The 22,678-nt window shown below is 35.4% G+C and overlaps 1 protein-coding gene across 1 annotated transcript; it reads left to right on the top strand.

The window, feature by feature from the left end:
* The first annotated feature begins 107 nt into the window (after nt 1–107).
* LOC114334499 (non-structural maintenance of chromosomes element 3 homolog) lies at nt 108–22,359 on the top strand. The gene is made up of 4 exons (XM_028284546.2): nt 108–597; nt 3,755–3,950; nt 13,726–13,937; nt 22,178–22,359. Exons 1-4 carry the CDS (start codon nt 343–345, stop codon nt 22,298–22,300), a joined length of 786 nt encoding a protein of 261 aa, XP_028140347.2. The 5' UTR covers nt 108–342; the 3' UTR covers nt 22,301–22,359.
* Nucleotides 22,360–22,678: the final 319 nt, after the last annotated feature.

Raw genomic sequence — 22,678 nt, forward strand, 5'->3', positions numbered from 1 at the left:
CAAATTGAAAGAATTATTACAGAAAATTTTCAGTTATTAGATTGAGTAAGATGGACATATGGCAACGATGTAAAGATACCTTTTGTATTTTTTTTAAAATATAGTTTTCATATTTATTTTTGTCAAAGGTGTTTCGTTCAAGAATTAATCTACTTTAGTACATTTAAATAATTGTAAATGGTTAAGATAAATTAAACTATTGGAAAGTTTGTATTTTATTTCGTATTTTCAACAATAGTGCATTTTTTTCTAATGGTTAACAGCATAAATTTGAAATAAAATCGACCAATGTATTTTTATAAATAATAGTATAATAAATTTAATAATTCGTTACAACTAATCATGGGAAGACCAACAAATTCGTCCAGAAGTAAAGGATCTCAAAGATCTTTAAGTCAATTAACTCAAGAGAGTTCCCAAAGAAATGGAAATGGAACAGATATTGAAGACCATGTTAATAATTTGGTAAGGTATTTTATCAACAGAGCGGGAGAACATGTATCTTTCAAAAGAACAGAATTAAGGAAAAATGTGTTAGTAAACGTGGGAACACAATTTCAAGAGATTATGAATAAAGCTACAAAAATATTAGAAGAGGTAAGTTTAATACGAAGTAGTGGTTTATTATTATCAAAGTTTTTTATAGCATTCTCTGCATTCCGGTTCCTAGTTTCCAGCTCCGTCGAATGTTTCATTTGCCAGGGTGAAGGGTCCTTTCCGATGTTGCCTTCTGAATGCTGCTCCAGGATTTTTTCGGCCTTCCTTTCTTCCTTCTTTCCCAAAATTTGTTTTGGAAGCCTGGCATCGTCCATTCTTTCTAAATGATCATACCAGATCAATTGGCTCCTTTGAATTTCATCCATGATAGTTGACTTGACTCCCATGATATGTACAGCTGGTTCCTAAAAAATCTGATATGACTCTTAGTAAGATTTGATCATTTTGAGCAGTGTATTTGATTTTTCTGACATTATATTATATTTATTATGACAGACAAATAATAAAATAAACAAACAAACAACTGATTACATAATATGTTAATTCATAAATTGTAATAATTATTAAATAAAACAAAAGTAAAAAATTGTAATAATTATTCATAAACAAGTAATTTTTGCTGCAGTTCGGTACCTAAGATGCGATGCTTTAATTCTGCCCCAAGTTGTTGTCTTTCTTCTCGGAAACTGTGACATGATTCTTGCAGTTTTCGCATCTTCAAAAGGATTCTCTTCTAATCTCTCCAAAAGCGTACGATCTCTATGAGCGGTAGATATTTTTGTTCTTCCAGATCCTTGCTTTCTTTAGAGAGTTTCTTGTTCTTTCCATATTTTATTAATATTAACAACTATTGTTTTGCTTATGTTAAAATGGTTCGCTACAGCAGATGGTGACCAACCATCTTCTAATTTCGTTACAATTCTTGCTTTTAGTTCTTTGCTAGCATGTGGAGCCATTTTTTGAGGTTGAACAGAATAAGCTATCTGACAAATTTGAAGATTTAGCAGTGACAGTGACAGTATGTAATTAATAAGTATTTATCCTTCAAAATACACTGCTCAATTTTCTACAAAATACGCTTTACGAGTCGTATCAGTTTTTTTAGGAACCAGCTGTACAAAATAGCCAGTCTTATTACTGTTTTATATAATTTTCCCTTCAGCTTCATTGGAATTTTTCTGTCACACAACACACCAATCGCCTCCTTCCACTTCATCCATCCAGCCCTAATTCTACTGCATGCATCTCCATCTATTTCTCCATTACTCTGTAATACTGATCCTAGGTACTTAAAACTATAACTTTTCACAATCATTTCAGCATCCAAAGATACCATTTTGTTTGTAGTAACTCCATCTTTAAATGAACTTTCCAAATACTCTGTTTTTGTCTTACTAAGTTTTAAATCTTTTTCCTCCAGGGCTTGTCTCCACTGTTCCGGTTTTTCTTCTAAGTCCCTTTGACTATATTTCCTATTAACACAACATCATCAGCATACATTAAGCACCATGGAATGTTACCCTGTAGTTTCTCTGTTATCTGGTCCAAAAGTAATGAGAATAAATAAAGACTAAGCACCGAGCCTTGGTGCAATCCTACTTTCACATGAAATTTATCAGTCTCTCCCACAACTGTCCTAACACTAGTCGTTACCCCCTCATACATATCTCTCACAATCTTTACATATTCACCAGGGACTCCTTTCTTATCGAGTGCTCACCACAGAATCTCTCGAGGAACTCTATCATATGCTTTCTCAAGGTCAATGAATACCATATGAGCTTTGGTTTCTTTATTCCTGTATTTTTCCATCAGTTGCCTTTTAATGAAAATTGCATCTGTTGTTGATCTGCCCTGCATAAAGCCAAATTGATTATCGGATATTTCGGTTTCTTCACGTATCCATCTATCAATTACCCTCTCCCATATTTTCATGGTGTGGCTAAGTAGTTTTATAGCGCTGTAGTTTGTACATTGTTATATGTCTCCCTTGTTTTTGTTAACAGGTACTAATATAATGCTTCTCCACTTGTCTGGCATTTGTCCAACTTCCATAATTCTATTAAATAGACCTGCTAGCCAACTTGTTCCAGTCTCTCCCAATGCTCTCCATACTTCCCCAGGGATATCATCTGGTCCGACTGCTTTTCCTTTCTTCATTTTTTGAAGCGCTTGAGCCACTTCCTCGTTTGTTATTTTGGTGACTATTGCTGTTACTGTCTCCGTTAACTCCACAGGCTGTCTGTCAAATTCTTCATTTAATAAACTGTCGAAAGTACTTTCTCCATCTCTTTTTGACATCCTTTTCGTGAATTAGTATTTTATTATTTTCATCTCGGATATATCTAATCTGATTAAAATCTTTAGCTTTCTTTGCTCTCTGTTTGGCTATTTTATATATCTTTGTTTCGCCTTCCCTGGTATCAAGTTGATCGTATAGGTTTAAATACGCTTCTGCTTTAGCTTTTGCTACTGCTACTTTCGCTTCCTTTTTGGCGACCATATAGTTTTGAAGATCTGTGTCGGCTCTGGTTTCTTGCCACTTTTTATATAATTTTCCCTTCTCTTTTATTTTTCCTTGTACTTCGTTTGACCACTTCTTGTCTCTTTATCCTCAAACTTCTTTTCTGACGTTTTCCCAAGTATTTCAATAGCCGTCTCTCTAATAATACTGGCCATTTTTCTCCAAATTGTATTAGGTATTGTATTAATTTCATGTTCCAACATATCTACTATTCTTTCCTTGAATAGGCCTTCTTTCTCATCTTTTAGCATCCACCACTTGATTTTGTTCAATGTGTTAACAATCGCCATATCTAATGCTGTTGTTTATTCAAGTGTCATCTCCAGCTTCATTTCTAGTTCCAAAGCCTAATCCCCCATGTATTGTTTCATATCCTGCCTTGGCTTGGCCCACATGTGCATTGAAATCACCTTATATTATAACTTTCTCCTCTGATGGAATATCATTCAGTACATCTCCTAATTGGTCATAGAAAGCTCTTCTTTCATTGTCACCCAGACCTGTTTGAGGAGTTATTTTTTATTTAATATTTTATTTATTTTAAATCATTTTTCACTTTTGTGGTCTACTTGCTGATACTTTTAACTATAAGGAAAGTAGATCCTTGATTGTAATTATCTTTGTGTTTATTTCATTATTTTTGTTGTAAATTACCATGTACAAGTGGGTATAAGTACCTATCTTAAATGTATTCTCCTTGTTGTAATATTTTATAAAATTATTTATTTTTAGGTATACGGTTATAAGATATTAATAGCAGATTCATCACAAAATTCAGCAAAGGAGTACCTGATTACTAATGTTTTACCATATAAACCAGATCCAACAGAATATATACCTCCCAATGGTTATCCTGAAGATGCAAATAAGGTTTTTACTCTATTGGTTTTATCCCATGTATTTATGAGTAATAATTCAGTCAGTGATAGTAAGTATTAAACTTAGGAGTCAACATCATCACGAGTCAGTTTTAAGTTCACTGCAGGACATAGGTATCCCTTGTTGAATAAAAAAAAAACTTTTTTTTTATTTCAGATCGCTATAGTGCACAAAAGTTGCCATTGGTATAGACGTGAAAAAATCACTAATTATTATTTTTTTATTAATTTGTCTTCCGGTCGCGCAATGCCATCGAAGTTAGCAAAAAATTGTGAAAAACCTTAATTTTTCATATTTTTCTTAAGCAGGCCAGATGGTTTTAATTGCGTTCCTATACCATGAATTAACTACTAAAAGTATGTAAAATCAATATACATATATATGCACTTATTATACATTTTTTTTCACATCTTCCGGTGGCGCAAAATAATACAAAATGAATAAAATTAGTAGTTTTTGTAAAATTTCAAAGTTTGAGTGTTTAGTACATTTTAATCATACGACTTTTAGAAATGCTATAGTTTAATTCTATTACAATAATATATTTAAAATCCAAGAATATAAGATAAATTTTGATATTCAAGTGGGATTCGGTCGCGCAGCGTCGTCAAAAACAGCAGACTACCAAGAGGCGAGGCGAAAGTGACGAATTCCAGCGAAGCGCGCACAGCCAGAAATAGAGATACATGTGAGAAGACCTCTACAATGGAGTACTTGTCTTCTCCATTACAAAGAACTGCCATTCCGCCACTTTTTCCAACACTTAGATGAAAATACAACAGGCCCAATAGGATATCCGGAACGATTGGAAAGGCCCTACCTGATTGCGAAAGACTACCAGTTGTAGATTTTAATCCTATCGATTGTAATATTCAAAAAGTTGACAAGCGTATCCTTAGTAAAGACCAATGGTACTTGCTTGAGATATCAGAAGTCGTCAAGTTAGAACATTGTTCAGAAGACTTTGTAGTACGTGATACTGGCCCAGTGTCAAAGTTGGCATCGCTGAGCGTTGCAATAATGTGGTTCTAATATAGCGTCTCTGGAACTGTGTCCACATATTTTACTTGAAGCTTCTGTCACTAGCTTAAGGCATCTTTACACTGCCTGTGTATGGCATGGGAAAATATCTATACTCATAACAGGTTTGAAGTCATTGCTCACATACTGTTTTATCTCTTCATTAGTCAATGGTCTTAACAGAGGAGGAGGAGTCAGTGTACTGGTGTTCCATTTGATAATTTCGTAATACACTTTAGCTTAAAGTTTAAGTTTGGTGGTTTAAAGATTCTGATAGTCACTTTCAGATATTGCTGCTTTGCCTTCATGATATGCCATTTCTTTCATCAGTTACCATAGCCAAAAGTAAATATTCGGGATGGGCAAAGTAAGCATTCTGTTGTAAAACGGTATCAACAACTTGAAGAAGCTCTTCTGGTAAGTACCTTGTAGATTCAATGATTTTGTAAACAGGCTGAATCTGTGAATTTGTAGTTTATTTTTATCGCACAAACCACATAGGCATATAACATTTGAGAATGAATGTGACAATCTCTCTCAGATTTTCAGAACGGCTGGACACACTGATGTAGAAACACAAAACTCGGTTTGCAGTAGTAAGCCATCTTGAATGTGACATTAGGCCAGGATCACGTAAGTCTTCTGAACAATGTCCTGACTTGATGATTTCTGATATCTCAAGCATGTACAATTGGTCCCTGCTAAGAATACGTTTGTCAACTTTTGGAATCTCACAATCAATAGGATTAAAACCAATAACTGGTAGTCTTTCACAATCAGGTATAGGGCCTTTCCAATTGGTCCGGAATATCCTATTGAGCCTGTTGTATTTTCATATAAGTGTTGGAAAAGGTGGCGGAATGGCAGTTCGTTGGAATGGAGAAGACAAATACTCCATTATAGAGGTATTCCCACATGTATCTCTATTTGTGGCTGCGCGCGCTTCGCTGGCATTCGTCACTTTCGCCTCGCCTCTCGGTAGTCTGCTGTTTTTGACGAAGCTGCGCGACCGAATTCTACTTGAATATCAAAATTTATTATTTTATTTTTAAATATATTATTGTAATAGAATAGCATCGTATAGCATCTCTAAGAGTCGTATGATTAAATTGTACCAAACAGTCAAACTTTGAAATTTTGCAAAAACTACTCATTTTACTCATTTTGTGTTATGTTGCGCGACCGGAAGAATGAAACAAATGTATAATAAGTGCATTTATATTGATTTTACATACTTTTAGTAGTTAATTCATGGTATAGGAACGCAATTAAAAACAATCTGGCCTGCTTAAAAAAAAAATATGAAAAATTAAGGTTTTTCACAATTTTTGCTAACTTCGATGGCATTGCGCGACCGGAAGACAAATTAATAAAAAAATAATAATTAGTGGTTTTTTCACGTCTATACCAATGGCAACTTTTGTGCACTATAGCGATCTGAAATAACAAAAAAAGTTTTTCGAATCACCCTAGTGCACAGTCTTGTGTAATATGCATCCCATTTTTCGTCATCTTTCACAGATCATCTTGCCATCGTGTAGGTGGTCTTCTGATAGTTCGTTTCTGCTCTTGTTCCCTATTCGGTTAACTTGCGTGTTCACCTTCCATCTTTCATCCTTGCCATGTGGCCAGCACCCATCGCTATTTCAATCTGCAAGCTCTCTCCACAGTATCTGTAACTCTGTTTCTGTTTTGTACATCCTCGTTTCTGATCTTGTCTTTTATTCTTATTCCTATCATCGAACGCTTCTTCCTTCTTTTTTGCGATTCTTAGTTTTGGGGCATTGTTTTTGAAGTTATACTTCTTTAGGCACGATTGAGAGTAACATTTCATAATACTGCGCGCATGCGCACACAGACAGTATGGCGTTTAATTGCTATCTTTCAAGTTATGTATAAATATATCAGTGCAAGAAAAGGTGTGAAACGAATATATTAGTGTTTTTAGTAAATATATTTATTATAATTTTTGTGTCTTTGAATTTGTCTTCCTCAGGAGTAAGATGAGTATTATTAAAACATTTTATTGTATATTTATTATACTTCACCGTGCCTGTTTGTTACCGTGAATTGTCATTAGGTACGTCCGAACCGATATAGACACAGTCCTCGTAGCGTATTTGGTATAGCATTCGGCCAGAGATCGAGAGGTCTTGAGTTCGAATCCGGAGCAAGCCTATACTTTTTTTTTTATTTTTTTGGAAGCGGTAAGCACAAAATTAGTTTGGTGTTTAAAAAAAATTAAAACAAACTGTTTAAAGTATATTTATTTTTAAGAAATCATATAAGGAAGTATAACTTCTTACGTGCATACAAAGTACACACACACACATTCTTTTTGAAGTTATACTTCTTTACGCGCGATATGAGGGTGAATTTTTATATGTTAAAACTTACGATCCCGGCGCATGCGCATTATAACTTTGTTCTGATTGGATGTTCAAATGACATGTCAAAAATTATCCAATATGGCAGCTGTAGCGCAACTGTGGTTTGGACGGTTGACGGTTTGGTTATGTATGGTTGTTGCGTTTTAAAATTTGTGGGAAGAGAAACAACAAAGGTTAGTTAATAGTTATTTTTAAATAGTTTTCATATTATATTTTTAAAGTTTTACTTCAAAATGTTTTAATTTATGTATGTATCAGTCCAGAAAAGGTGTGGAAAGAATATATTAGTGTTTTTAAATATATTTTTCTACAAACGTGTTAAAAATGCAATTTTTAGGACTCCATAGGAGCGTTAAAAATGCTACTTTAAGGCACTAATAGTGCTTTAAAATTTTTAAGGCACTGCAGTTAAAAGTGAATTGTCAAATTGTGAAACGTCAAAATATTTATATTTCATTTATTAACATTAATATTAATAATACAACTTGCGCAATTTGAAAAAGGTGGTTTAAAAGGTTTTCTATTATAATTTTGTGTCTTTGGATTTGTCTTCCTTGGGCGTAAAATAATAAAACATCTATTTTTATATTTCACTTGTCACCGTGATATATAATTATGTATATCTGAAAGGTAAGAAGCATGCGGCTTGATGGCCTTGTTGGTAGAGCATTGGACCAGAGATCAAAAAATCGCGAGATTGCGGGTTCAAATCCCGGACGATTCATATTTTTCTTTTTTTTTTTTAATATTTGGTATTGTTAAGTTTTGGTTCATTTTTGGTAATTATTGTTAATTTTTTGTATTGTAACTGTTAAGTAGGTATATTTATTTCGTTGAAATTATATTATAATAGAAGTATAACTTCTTACGTGCGTACAAAGTACACACACATTCTTTTTTTTATCAGGGACAGTTCATTACTGGCAGAACGCACTGATTGAAGACTTTTCTGTTCAGATGCATCGGTATGTTACTGTGTTAGTGGGCATAAAGTTCGTCATGTGTTTTGTTTTGGAAATATTTATTTTTACACCAATTTCTCTGCAGGTTCTTTCCAGTTCTTCTAACCTTGTGTTGATTTCTCCTAGATCATCTATAAAAAGTATGACATCAGTATAACACAGATGGTTAATCTTTCCTCGTCGATACGTATCCCTTTATAATCCCAAATAAAAGTGTCACCCTCTCTAACACCTCTTCGTAGTGAAAAAACTTCTCTTCTTCTTAAAAAGACTTCGCACTGGAACACCCACCAAAAAATTTACTAAGTTTCATGAGGCATCTTTTAACTTAAGGTGTTTCTAAATAAAATACTTTCATATTAATATTAAAAGGATGGCATGTAAACCTCAGAAGTCAAATAACTTATTTAACACATTCAAGTCTGCCACCGTCCTGGTTGCTAAATAATTGTCAAGGCCGTAGCCCAAAAAAAATTATAAGAAGAAAAAGTAAGATTTGGGTTATGTTATTAAAAGGTAAACAATTGTATGTAGTAAATAAAATTAATTATTAAAAGCAAAATACAATTAATTAAATATACTTTTATATAATAATTGCATATCATATCAATATTGTGAGCAACATATAATTTTTTCTTCAATGACAGTATGTATGAAATATACGTCAATTTGACAATTTCAATTGACAATATGAATTATTTAAGAGAGTTGCAAGATTTCTCCGCTATTCGCGCACGATCGTTTTTCGTATCTTCTCCAAGTACTTGCACACCGCGAATATGGCGAAACCGACATATTAACACAGATGAAGTCAAGAGTTTATAAAGCCAGTGTAAGGCCAATAATAGGTTTGTTCCAACATGAACTTTTGGACGGTCCATAAACCGTAACGACGATCACCGTCCTGCGCAGTACCATGGAACGTATTATTTCGTTCCCATAGAACGTTAATTATCTAGTAACGAAAGGGTAATCTGACGGTCCTTGGTCGTGTTGGAACAAACCTAATGACATATGACCCGATACAACCACAACACAAAGACTACTGTAAACGGCAGAGATGAGAGTACTGAGAAGAATTACAGGAAATACGCTGAGGGATTCAAAGATGAGTGCAGACATTAGAAGAAAATGTAACGTACAGTGTATAAACAAATGGACACTAAATAAAAAAGAATGGAATAACCACATAACCACAATGGGGGAGATATGTGTGGTCAAAATAGCAAGAGATAAATCACCAATCGGTAGAAGTATCGGCCGACCGCGCAAAAGATGGAGTGACAACATTTCATAGAGGTATCAATCCGCCAATGAACAAGCAGAATTGCTTCTAAAGAGGAAGAAGAAGAAGATATTTTAACGACAATTTATTTTTTAACCAACATCAGTTTCCCTTCCCTATTCTTGATTAGGTTCGTAATAGTTTGTATATGGTAGGTTTAGGTAGGCATTAATTTTAAAAAATGTTGCTGGCTAAATGGGCACATCTCTTAAAGGCAATAAAAGAAGAAGAATAACAATAAACAAACAAACATCTTACATAACCTTTTATAGGACAACATGACTTTGACACTTATATTACAGATAGTTATCTTTGTTTCACACTCTTAAAGACGAAGAGAAATAGTATAGCCGGTAGTTACTGTGGTAAATACATATATGTTTTTTATTTGGCAACCGCGATTTCCTGTAAAACTTGACGGTAATGAAAAAACTAATATATGAGAAAAAAATTGTTGAATTTGTTTGCCGTCAAGTTTGAACCAGTGGGTTATGATGTCATTAAATCTATGACGTGCATACCTAATTGTTTGACTTTTGGTTTACCTGATTTAATCTAGATACAGTTTATCCCAAACCCTTTTTTCAGTCCGTCATTAATTTTGACGTCATATAAGGTTTTAAGAATGTATAAATCTGTCAGTTGCCAGAATATTTTTTTACATTATCTATGTTTATATAAATATCAATCATATATAAACCAATCAATCAATATCAATATTTATATATAACAGCCCTACAGGCCTTAGAGGCCCTTGGCTTCGATAGTCTTGACTAATTTCTTCCACTTTTTGCGGTCCTGTACTTGTCCTCTCCAGTCTCTTGTACCCATTTCTTCTAGGTCAGTCCGGACGGCATCAAACCACTTCCTTCGTGGTCTCACTCTTCTTTTCTTCCCTTGTTCTCCTGCTGATAAAACTCTTAGGACGTTTTTTCTTGTGGCATTCGTAAAACATGGCCCAACCATCTAACTCTCTGTGCCTTGATTTTCTGAGTTATTTTAGGTTTCTTATACATCTCCATTATCTCCAGGTTTGTTCTTCTGCGCCATTCCCCGTTAGCCTCCTTTATACCACCAAAAATTTTTCTCAATATTTTTCTCTCCCAAATCTCTAATTTCTTTTCTACTTTCTGGTTCATTGTCCAAGTTTCATATGCATACAGCACCGTTGGTCTCACTATTATTTCATACGCTCGGATCTTGGCTGCCCTGGACACATTTTTTGCCTTCAACAGTGCGTTTAATGAACCTACTGCTTTACTACCTTTTAACAACCGTTTGTCTCTCTCTCTCTTCGTCTCCTCTATTTGTAACTGTGACTCTAAGGTACTCAAATTCAGTTACCTTCTCAAATTTATAATTTTTGTCATTTGTCCTTAGAGTAACTTGTCCTTAGAGTAATTTGTCCACTTATTTTCTTCAGCATTTTCTCTCATTTTCATGAACTTGGTTTTTCCTTGGTTTATTGTCAGGCCATATTTTTTTGCTTCTTCTTCAAATTGCTTGAACATTTTTTGAAGTTCTATTCTTGAACGCGTCAGAAACACCAAGTCATCTGCAAAACCTATACACTGTTGTCTTCTGTTAAGAATCGTGCCACTTGTCTGGATATTGGCTCCTCTAATTATATTTTCTAGTACTAGATTGAATAAGTCTGTTGACAGGGGGTCCCCTTGTTTTAATTCTCTGTTGACGTTAAACTGATTTGAAAAACTGCCTTCTATCATGACTTTATTGACTGTGTTGGTTAACGTCATTTTAACTAATCGTATCAGTTTCTCTGATATTCCTAGTGCTCTCATTTCTTCGTATAGCCCGTTTCGTGAGATTGAGTCGTAAGCCTGTTTAAAATCGATAAAGAGCATATGTAAGCCTAGATTTTGTTCATAACTATTGTTTTGTAATAACTTTAGCAAAAAAAATTTGATCGGTTGTTCCTCTTCCCTGTCTGAAACCAGCCTGGTATTCTCCTATTATCTCTGATTCATAAGCTTTCAATCTAGTTCTTATAATTTTTGCTAATACCTTATACACCACTTCTAACAGTGCGATTCGTCTGTAATTTTCACATATGGTCTTATCACCTTTCTTGTGAATTGGGCAGATGAATGCTGTGTTCCATTGCTCCGGCATTTTTTCGTTGTCCCATATTTTCTTTATAAGTCCAGCTATTTTTTGCTGCAGTATATTTCCTCGTAGCTTTAATATATCTGCTGGAACTCCGCTTTCTCCGGCACTTTTATTATTTTTAGGTCCTTTATTACTGTTATTATCTCCCTTTCTGTCGGTGCTTGTGTTTGTTGTGGTTCCGCTTCTTGTATTTGTTGTTGTTCGATTTCTTGCCCTCGCTGTTGCATTTCTGTTTCTGTTTGGGCTTTATCGTTTATAATTCTCCGAAGTATTCTGCTCATCTATTCAATTTTTCTATCTTGTCTCCCAGCAACATACCATCTTTATTTCTGCAAAACATTGTAAATTTATTTTGAGTCCCTCGTGTTTTTTTTACTCCTTGATAAAAATTTTTAACTTCTTTTTGGACATAGTTTTCTTCTATCATTTCTAGTTGCTTTTCCAGTGATTTTCTCTTTTTTTGCCTACATAATCGCTTAGCTTCTCTTCTCTTTTCTTTATAATACTCGTTACTTTTTTCTATGTTGTTTCTAATAATTTCCATTTTTGCGTTGTTTCTCTGCTCTAGAATTCTTTTGTTCTCTCTTTTCTTTTTCTACTTTCCCAATGCTAAGGTCTGCCGCTTCTATCACAGCTGCTTGTATTAGTTCCCATTCCTCTTCTATGTTCCCGGTCATGATTCTTTCCAATCTCTTGTTTATCTCTTCCTCTGTTCTTTTTGCTACCTCTTTATCTTGGAGTCGCTCTAATTGGTATTTTTTCCGTTGTGTTCCTTTTCTTGGTAGCTTGGGAATCTCTTGCTTAAGTTTGACTATTGTCAATATATGATCGCTATCCGCGTCTGCTTCTCTGTAACTTCTACAATCAGTCACAGATCTGTTGTGTTTTCTATCAATGAGGACATGGTCTATTTGGTTTCTCGTATTCCCATCAGGAGAGATCCAGGTTATTTTGTGTATATCTTTATGATCAAATTGTGTACTTACTATCTTAAGGTTATGTTCCATTGAAAGTTCTATTAGTTTTTTGCCATTGTCATTACTTTCTTTATGTAGGCTTCTACCTCCTGTTATATTCATATAAATTTCTTCTCTTCCTACTTTCGCATTCATATCTCCCACAATTATTTTTATATCATATTTTGGTATTTTCCCAATTAGCTCACCCAGTTGTTCATAGAACTCATTTTTTGTTTCCATGTCTTTCTCTTCTGTAGAAGCATGTGCATTTATTATGCTAATTTTTCTATACTTCCCGCGAAATCTTAAATAGCACAGTCTTTCTGATATTGCTTGGAAGTCAGTTACTACTCGTCTTATTCTGTCTGACACTATAAAACCAGTCCCCAGGTATCTATTTGGCCCTCCGCTTTTAAAAAGGGTACTTTTCCCAACTTTTACTATCTCACTTCCTAGTTGCTTAGTCTCTTGCAAGGCCATTATTTCGATTCTATATTTCTCTCGTATTTCATCTAAATTTCTTAATGCTCCTCAATAATATTTATCAATAATAATCAATATTTATATAAACATTTTATATAAATCAATCAATATCAATATTTATATAAACATTTGCCAGAATATTAATATTTAAAATATTTTAAGGAAAAAATAAATAAATATAGAATACAATTTCACTATACAATGTCCGAATATACCAATGACATAAAATATTTTTTATATTTACGTCGTTGACACATTTCTAACCTAGAATTGCAATTGTCATTTTATTCGTTAACATTGTGAAAGTACTGTCACGATAGATTACTTTTGTTTCAACATTTCTGTTTCTATTTAGACATTTAGAGTATTGTAATTGTCAACCAATTATACATATATAAGTATAAGTCGCTTTAATATGGAAATACCCTTCAACGAATACATAATTTCCGAAGTTCTACATATAATAATCACGGACGTACGTTTTTTCTGTCACCTCGAGCTTAATGCTTTAGAACGAATTCGACAAACTATCACGCACTGAAAAAAGGGTTTGGGATAAACTATATTTCAAATTTAACGGTAACACTCTTTCCAGATTCTCTTTATTCCTTCTTAGAGACATTTGGGATAGACGTGCAAAGGCGACACGAAATTTTTGGAAGCATTAAGGATTGTTTAAATGTATTAAAGAATAAAAAGTATATAAACATGGAAACAGAACAGCTATCCAAAAAGGTCACATTTTCTTGGGGCAGCAGAGCCGAAAAAGAAATATCCAAACTGGAAGTATTAAAGTTTGTCTGTAAGGTAAGCTAAGACAATACACTCCCGGCCAAAAAAGCCGGACACTTACATGTAAGATTTTTTTTAAATTCTGTTAGTGTATAGTGTTTTTCATGTGGAGGAAGTAAACATGAATAATAATAGACGTTTATTCACAACAATAAAAACGGTTCTTTTAATATTTTAAATGAGGCGTCACCATAGAAACAAAACTTTGACATAGGAATAATAAACGTTTTTCTACGACCGTTTAATAGTATGCTCGTTATTCACTATTTTTGAGTAGATAATAACACCCATTACTTTACCCGTGAGTAATAATTCATTACTCACGGGCTGAAGTTACTCACGGGTTGGAGTTAGATTCAAGTGGTGCATGGCAGTTTAATATACTTATTAGAAAATAAAATTACTTAAACGTGTTGTTTGATTGAATTGACTTCGAAAAATGTTTAAAGGATTTTTAGCTGTAACAATGGGTTAGTACCTATACGAACAGGCGGCCAAACTATCTAACGATCTCCTGGCCAATACACAACTGCAAACATGAACGCCCAACCAAGAAATGGTTCTTATGAGAACCAAGCGACTAGAACTCTGGGACCCATTGTCCGGATTTGTCAGATAAATATTGAAGGCATTAGTCGATCCAAAAGCGAAATGCTGTCAAATATACTACTTTCTAACGACATCGACCTGGTAGTCATACAGGAAACCCATGCTGCGAACGAACAACAACTCGCAAGTAGAGGTAAAATTCCAGGCTATGATCTTCTGGGAGCAACCTATCACCATGCTTATGGTACCGCCAACTACGTAAAAAACTCCGTAGAAAACGCTCACCTCATATCTGCCACCATGCAAGATAATATACATTTGACCGTTACCAAAATAGGTGAAATGGAAGTGACAAATGTTTATAAACCCCCAAGTATTACATGGCCAAGCCACGTCATAGACATAAGGCCCCATCCCGCCATCTATTTAGGTGATTTTAACAGCCATCATCAAGAATGGAAATACAGAAATAACGATGAAAACGGGGAGACACTGCTAGACTGGGCAGAGAGTAACCACCTGCATCACGTCTTCGATGCCAAAGACCGGGGCACTTTTAAATCGGCGGCATGGAAACAAGAGTACAATCCAGATTTATGTTTTGTGAGCAAAAACCAGAAAAGCTACCCCTTACCAACCAAGAGAAGAGTACTTCATGACTTCCCGCATAGCCAGCACAGGCCGATCATTATTGAGATTGGTATCCAAATCCCACTAGTCACAACCATTCCACGACCACGCTGGAACTTTAACAAAGGTAACTGGCCCGCCTTTACCAATGAACTCGATAAGATCCTACGATGGATTCCACCAACATACAAAAATTATGAAAGGTTTAGAGGGGCAATAATTGCTACAGCAAAGAAACACATTCCCAGGGGCCATCGTAAGCAATACATACCAGGATGGAGTGAGGAAAGCCAAAACCTCTACGAAGAATATCTTGAAACCGGTGAAAGTGACATTGCGGACGAACTTCTCCTGAGCCTTGATGTAGCAAGAAGGAAGAAATGGACAAATGAAGTCAAATCGTTAGATTTCAAAAAGTCTAGCCGTAAAGCGTGGTCGCTCCTAAGAAAACTCGGAAGTGACAAACTGGCAACACGACAAATCCACGACTTCAACCCTAATAAAATTGCATCACGTATAGTTGCCACCTCCAGAGGAGCATGTGATAAAAAGTTTACCACTACTATAAAAAGGGAGATTAAACATCTAAAAGCTGCCTGTCCATCAGATACAGAGTACTCCGCACCGTTCACTCCAGAAGAAGTCTCAAACGCCATCAAAGACATTAAACCTAACAAAGCTCCTGGTATAGATGGTATACCTCCCGAATTCCTGATCCATTGTGGGAAATTTGCAAAAACCTGGTTGTCTAAATTCTATACAGATATACTCAAAACAGGTAACCTACCAAACATCTTTAAACAAACAAAAATCATAGCCATTCTAAAACCTGGAAAACCAACAGACAACCCAGCGAGTTACCGCCCCATCGCTTTACTCAGTTCAGCTTACAAGCTCCTCGAAAGACTGGTCCTGAACAGAATCGGCCCAAAGCTACTTCAAAAAATACCAATTGAACAAGCAGGATTCAGGCCTCAACGAAGCACCACTGACTAAGTGCTCTCTATAACTACCTACATAGAGGCAGGTTACCAAAGAAAACTGAAGACGTCTGTGGCATTCATCGATTTATCGGCTGCATATGACACGATTTGGAAAGATGGCCTCATCTATAAGCTCCTGAAAATAATCCCCTGCAAAGCAACCGCCCGACTCATAAATACTATGCTGAGCAGTAGAAACTTTCGTGTAACCATGGGAACTACAGTGAGCAAACAGAGAACGCTTAACAACGGCCTCCCCCAGGGCTCCGTACTTGCACCGCTGCTATTTAGTATGTATATAGCTGATATGCCCCCTACCAGATCTAAAAAATTTGGATATGCAGACGACTGGGCACTTGCAACTCAAAACTCCTTAATACAAAACTCCGAGGCATTCCTAACGGAAGATCTGGAACGCCTGGTTAAGTACTTTAAACAATGGAGACTTAAACCTAACCCCAAAAAAACCGAGGTTAGCTGTTTTCACCTGAACAACAATATGGCCCACACAAAACTTAAAGTGTACATTGATAACCAACTGCTCACGCACAACTATAATCCCAAGTACCTCGGCGTCACCCTGGACAGAACACTCTCCTGTAAGAAACATCTTGAGAACACCGCAGCAAAGCTGAGAACCCGTAACAACATCATACAGAAGCTTTGCGAGACTACATGGGGCTCAACAGCAAGTACACTTCGGTGTTCAGCCCTTGGACTCGTATACTCCGCAGCTGAATACTGCTCCCCTGTTTGGCTGAACAGCGTTCACACAAAAATTATAGATACTCAGCTCAATGTCGCCATGCGTCTCATATCTGGAACGATCAAGTTTACACCTGTGGAGTGGCTTCCACTACTGAGCCACATACCTCCACCTAACCTTCGTCGTCAGCATGCTCCGCTTAGAGAATTCCAAAAGCTGCTTAACAACCCGCAGTTACCTATACACACATATGTCGCCGACGCTAACTCACATCGATTGCGCTCCAGAAAACCTCCGACTAGAGATGTAATAAACTGGAGTTCCAACAATTTCCAAATGAACTCCCAGTGGAAGAACATGCAGAGCGACAGACCGAACCTAATAATGAGAAACACACCATGCATCACAGAAACTCCACCAGGTCTTGACCTCCCCCGAAAATCATGGTCAACTCTTAACAGGATAAGAACGGGTCATGGAGTCTGAACGGGTCTGCGCAGATTCCCTTTATAAATGGAAAATGAGAACCTCTGCTGAGTGCGACTGCGGCGCCGAGAAACAGACCATCCAGCATATGATTGCCGAATGCCCTCGGAGAAAGTATGATGGAGATCCTCTGGACTTCGCCTCTGCAACACCAGCGTCGATTGAATATATTAATACATTAGATGTTAGACTATAACATATGTGTGATAATGTTGTGTATCAAATTGCCATACGCTAAATAAATAAATAAGTACCTATATTTTTTACGTTTAAATTTCAACATTTGACATTTTAAGATTGACGTTATTAAAAGGTAAACATAAACATTTGGGTACTAATTCCGTAAAAGGGTTTACGGATGTGAAATTTATATCAATGAATTCTGTTTCACTTACTGTTGATTGTACAGTAGATTTTTATTGGGAACAAACGTTCTTTTTCATGTAATTGTCTTAAAATATGTCTTATTTTTAAAAGCCACCGCCATTATATACCATGACATTAATGACAACTACTACTGTTTCATACACTCAAGAAGGGTAATTCTAACAGTGTTGCCATAGCTATATAAAATATGTTTTCGTATGAAAAATAAAATCTTTCGATTTTAAATAATGTTAGTAGTTGAAAATTATATTTGTCTACTAGTCCAAATAAAAAAAGGTCGTAGAAAAAGTATAGTATTCTACTCGCATGTAATGGCTATTACTCACTCTTATGAATTACGACATTCGCCTTCGGCTCGTGTCGGAAACTTTATCATGGTGAGTAATAGCCATCATTACATGCTCGTTGAATAATATACTATTATTCACAACAATAGACACGGTTCTTTTAATATTTTAAATGATCGCGTCACCATAGAAACAAAACTTTGACATTTAGCAAAAAATTATACTTTATCTTGTTTACTAGGAACGTATAGACCTGGATCCCGCGTACCAAAAAAAAAGTTGATGAATAGCAAGCTGAAAATTTGTTAATAGCTTAACGGTGTCTAGTCGGACAAACTTTGATGTATGGGAACACTGGAACAGGGGAAGTTTTAATTGTGGAACAGGTTAAAAATTTGGAACGTCAGACTACGAAAACGTGTATTTTTATTCCAACTGATTTGTTACCATTTCATTAAACTGTCATGCAAAAATCAGACTGGTGTTTATCACCAACTGGGCATTTTAATGAGTGGAACATGAAGAACATGTCAAATGACAAGAATCATGTTGGTTAGTAATAGCAGTCTGATTTTTTCATGAGAGTTTAATGAAAGGGTAACAAATCAATTGGATGTTCTGTCTGACAAAATACATGGGACGTCTTCGTAATCTGGCGTTCCAAATTTTTAAACTGTTCCACAATTAAAACTTTCCCTGTTCCAGTGTTCCCGTACATCAAAGTTTGTCCGACTAGACACCGTTAAGCTATTAACAAATTTTCAGCTTGCTATTAATAGTAGGGGAGGAAAGTATGTTAAATGTGCAGTCACTCGAGCGCTTTGGGGACCTATTGGGTAGTGAAGAGTAGGTTCTAAAACCAAAAAAGGTTAAGTAAAGTTTTCTATTTTAGTGGGGACTTTCCATTTTTAATTTAATTTTCCATTTCCAACAATCGTTTTTCCGATTATAGCGCCATTTATGCATAATTCGAAAAAATGTTTCAGATAAAAGTGACTTATTTTTACTTAAGGAATCCGAATCTGCAATAAAAAATAAGGGCTCCTATTTAAGATTTTAAAGTAACCCCCCACCCCACATCCATGGGGGGTCGTGTTTGGTGTCATTCGATAGATTTTTCAAACATATTGAATAAGTGTATTTTTCAGTTTTTCGATCTGATGTTCATTTCGCGGAATATCGCGCGATTCGTATTTAAAATTTAAAATTTACCCCCACCCTCTCCGTGGGGAGTCGTGTGGTATCATTCGATAGATTTTTGACAAATATTGAGCACGTATTTTTTAGTTTTTAGATCTATCGTTCATTTCGCGAAATATTCGCTTTTTTCTTGTGTAACTTTGTGACACCCATTTCCCCCCAAATCGTCAGATTTTTGAAATGTACACTGTTTTGCATGTACTTAACTTACCTTATCTTAATCTGATGATTTCGAGTTTTTCTAAGGATACATTTTCTTTTTCGGCCCCCCCCTTAACGAACTCCCCTGTGTTTAGAGCCAATATATGGTAGAGGTACATCTACAGGGTACCAGGTTTCTCCCCATATGATAATCTGACGCGCTCGAGTTACTGCAAAAATCCCCGCTTGGGCTCCCCTACCGTAATAAACTTTTTTTTGGTACGCGGGATCCAGGTCTAGTACTTTTTGCATTTTTTATTGAATTTACGATAAGTTTCACGTTTATTCTGATAAATTCAGATCACTGTTCATTAATGCTTTCAAATTGTGTTAATATGGCTCCCGAAAATAATGTAAAAGTTTTGACATTACGTGAAGATGGTCGTAGTATATGTTATACTGCCAATCATTTGAATATTGCGAAAAGTACCGTCCATGATGCTCTTACGAAGTATCGTCAGACTGGAGAATACACTAGAAGACCAGGATCAGGAAAAAAATGGTACATACGGAACCTCTCTTTAACGTCAAATTCCCTCGCTAGTCGTTTGTTAGAAGCTCGAGGAACTCATAGAGTCCTGCATAAAAATAGTTTACATTCTCATAAGCCAGTAGAATGTCCTAAATTAACATCAGTTCATCGAGCTAACAGGATGAGATTTACGAATGATCAGAGAGACTGGACTATTCAGCAATGGAGTGTTGTAATGTTTTCTGACGAGTCCTCTTTTTGCTCTCTATCTCCAGACGGACGCGAACGTGTATGAAGTAGACCCGGAAAACGATTTGAACCTTGCTGTATTTCGCTTAGAACGCCTTTCGGTGGCGGAGGTGTTATGAAGTGGGCGGGATTTTCTTTCAACCGACGCACCGAATTAATATGCATTGAATTTGGAAGTCTATCAGCTGACATATACATACGACAGTGTCTGGAGGACAATGTTGTCCTCTACCCCTCTTTCGTTGGGATAATTACTTATTTATGAAAGATAATGCGCGTCCACATACTGCGCGAATCGTCATTAACTACCTAAACTACCTAAATGCTTTTTTTGGTTTTTGATTGACCCGGTTCTAGTCCTCTCATGAATCCATTAGAACATTTATGGGACATTTTAGGGAAAACTATTAAAAATAGGCAACCATTACCAGAAACTATTCAAGAGCTAAAAATGAAGCGTTAAATGAAGAATGGGAACATATACCGCAATAACAGATTCGGCAATTTATTGCAAGTATGGCTAGGCGTATTGAAGTTCTCCGCAGATGTACAGGAGTCAATACCCGATACCATATCTACCTAAATAACAGCCAACTGTGGGCAATTAAAATTTTATTTTATCTTTTCACAATTACGTTCCAAACATATACAGAGTACTCCTCAATAAAAAATGGAGTACATGTTTCCTCTTTTTGCACAATATTTGGACAGTTCAGACATACTGTGAAGATTGCACAACTACACTCTGGGAAAAAATTAACCGGCCACCTTAAAAATGGGTCATTTTTGATCATTTGATGTTGTCCGATTTAAGTGATTTTTTTAATATGTTATAGCCTTATTCCTTGGCAATATCGTTTTAATAATATTGTTGCTAAACCGGTAATTTACCATTGTATACCGGGTGTACGAATCAAACTGTGTTTTTTTCTTAAAGTTTGCATCACCCTGTGGAATATTCTAGCATTTGTAGAATACTGAAATTAAAACCTAACTATAGCCCCATGCTTTCTCAACATTTTGTTTTTTGAATGATTCGCTTATGTTGGATAATAAAAAAGTTAGGTGCTTTAACAACTAGACATGTTTTTATCAATACAGGGTGTTATTAAAAAATGTTGGCAACGTTTAAGGGGTAATTCTGCATGAAAAAATAATGACAGTTGGCTTTATAAACTTATGTCCGCAAATGCTTCGTTTCCGAGATAGGGGATGTTGAAATTTTTCTGACAAACTGACTATTTATTTATTACTTTAAAACCGGTTGAGACATGCACATGAAATTTGGTGGGTTTTAAGACGTAGTTATTTCACATTTTTTGGCATACAATTAAGCATTTAATATTCGCCATTGGCGCGCATACGGGTAATGTGATGGCTCATATTACCCGTATGCGCGCCAATGGTGAATATTAAATTCTTAATCGTTGTCAAAAAATATGCAATAACTACGTCATAAAACCCACCAAATTGCATTTGCATATCTCAACCGGTTTTAAAGCAATAAATAAATCGTCAGTTTGGCAGAAAAAATTCAACACTCCCTATCTCGGAACGAAGCATTTGCGGACATAAGTTTATAAAGCAAACTGTCATTATTTTTTCATGCAGAATTACCCCTTAAACGTTGCCAAAATTTTTTAAAAACCATGTCTATTGATAAAAAACATGTCTAGTTGTTAAAGCACGTAATGTTGAGAAAGCATATGGCTATAGTTAGGTTTTAATTTCAGTATTCTACAAATGCTAGAATATTCCACAGGGTGATGCAAACTTTAAGAAAAAAACACAGTTTGATTCGTACACCCGGTATACAATGAAAATTTCCCTGTTTAGCAACAATATTATTATAACGATATTGTCAAGGAATAAGGCTATAACATATTAAAAAAATCACTTAAATCGGACAACAGGTTTAGGAGATATAAGACATCAAAAATGACCCATTTTTAAGGTTGCCGGTTAATTTTGGCCAGAGTAAATTAGTATGTAAACACAGGAAAAACTATCGAATTTTTGTTCAAGCCATTGTTTTATACATAGTTTCATTTTTTAGAGCAAACTTTATATATAAGTGTCTAATATATTAATAAATTATGTTTTAGATGTACAAAACAACTACACCGACTGCATGGATAAAACAGTACCAATCTGTTCAAGAACAAATGCAGGCAAATGAAATTAATAATGTTGATGAGGATGGACTTACACAAAACACACAAAGTTGATGATATATATTTATTTTACGTATCTCTTACTGGTTTTTGCTTAATAAAAATATTTTTTTTGAACTAACAGATTCTTTATAACATCTTTTCACAAGGTTCCATCTTCCATCGTCAGTTCAAGAATGTCCTTAAAAATATTCCGACGTAAAACTAGACATATCGAAGATAGAGCAAAAGTCCAGAACTGAAAAATCTAAATATGTATATGGATTTTATAATGCACTTTAAGGCCATGAGAGCCAGAGTAGAGTGGCATAACTGATTTTAACATTACTTTACATAATCAAAGAAAATTATCAGAAGCTAACAATGTTCGATTGTTTTAGTAGTTTTATGTTGACCAACAATCATTATTGGCCAACATACAATTACTAAAAC

The sequence above is a fragment of the Diabrotica virgifera genome, chromosome 5 (assembly GCF_917563875.1).
Source record: "Diabrotica virgifera virgifera chromosome 5, PGI_DIABVI_V3a".
Lineage (NCBI taxonomy): Eukaryota > Metazoa > Arthropoda > Insecta > Coleoptera > Chrysomelidae > Diabrotica > Diabrotica virgifera.

Bases quoted from the DNA above. Each gene is read 5' to 3' on its own strand.
- LOC114334499 (XM_028284546.2), top strand. From the start codon at position 343: ATGGGAAGACCAACAAATTCGTCCAGAAGTAAAGGATCTCAAAGATCT. The intron at 598-3,754 runs GTAAGTTTAATA...ATTTATTTTTAG, and splicing joins CTACAAAAATATTAGAAGAG to GTATACGGTTATAAGATATT. The intron at 13,938-22,177 runs GTAAGCTAAGAC...ATTATGTTTTAG, and splicing joins TATTAAAGTTTGTCTGTAAG to ATGTACAAAACAACTACACC.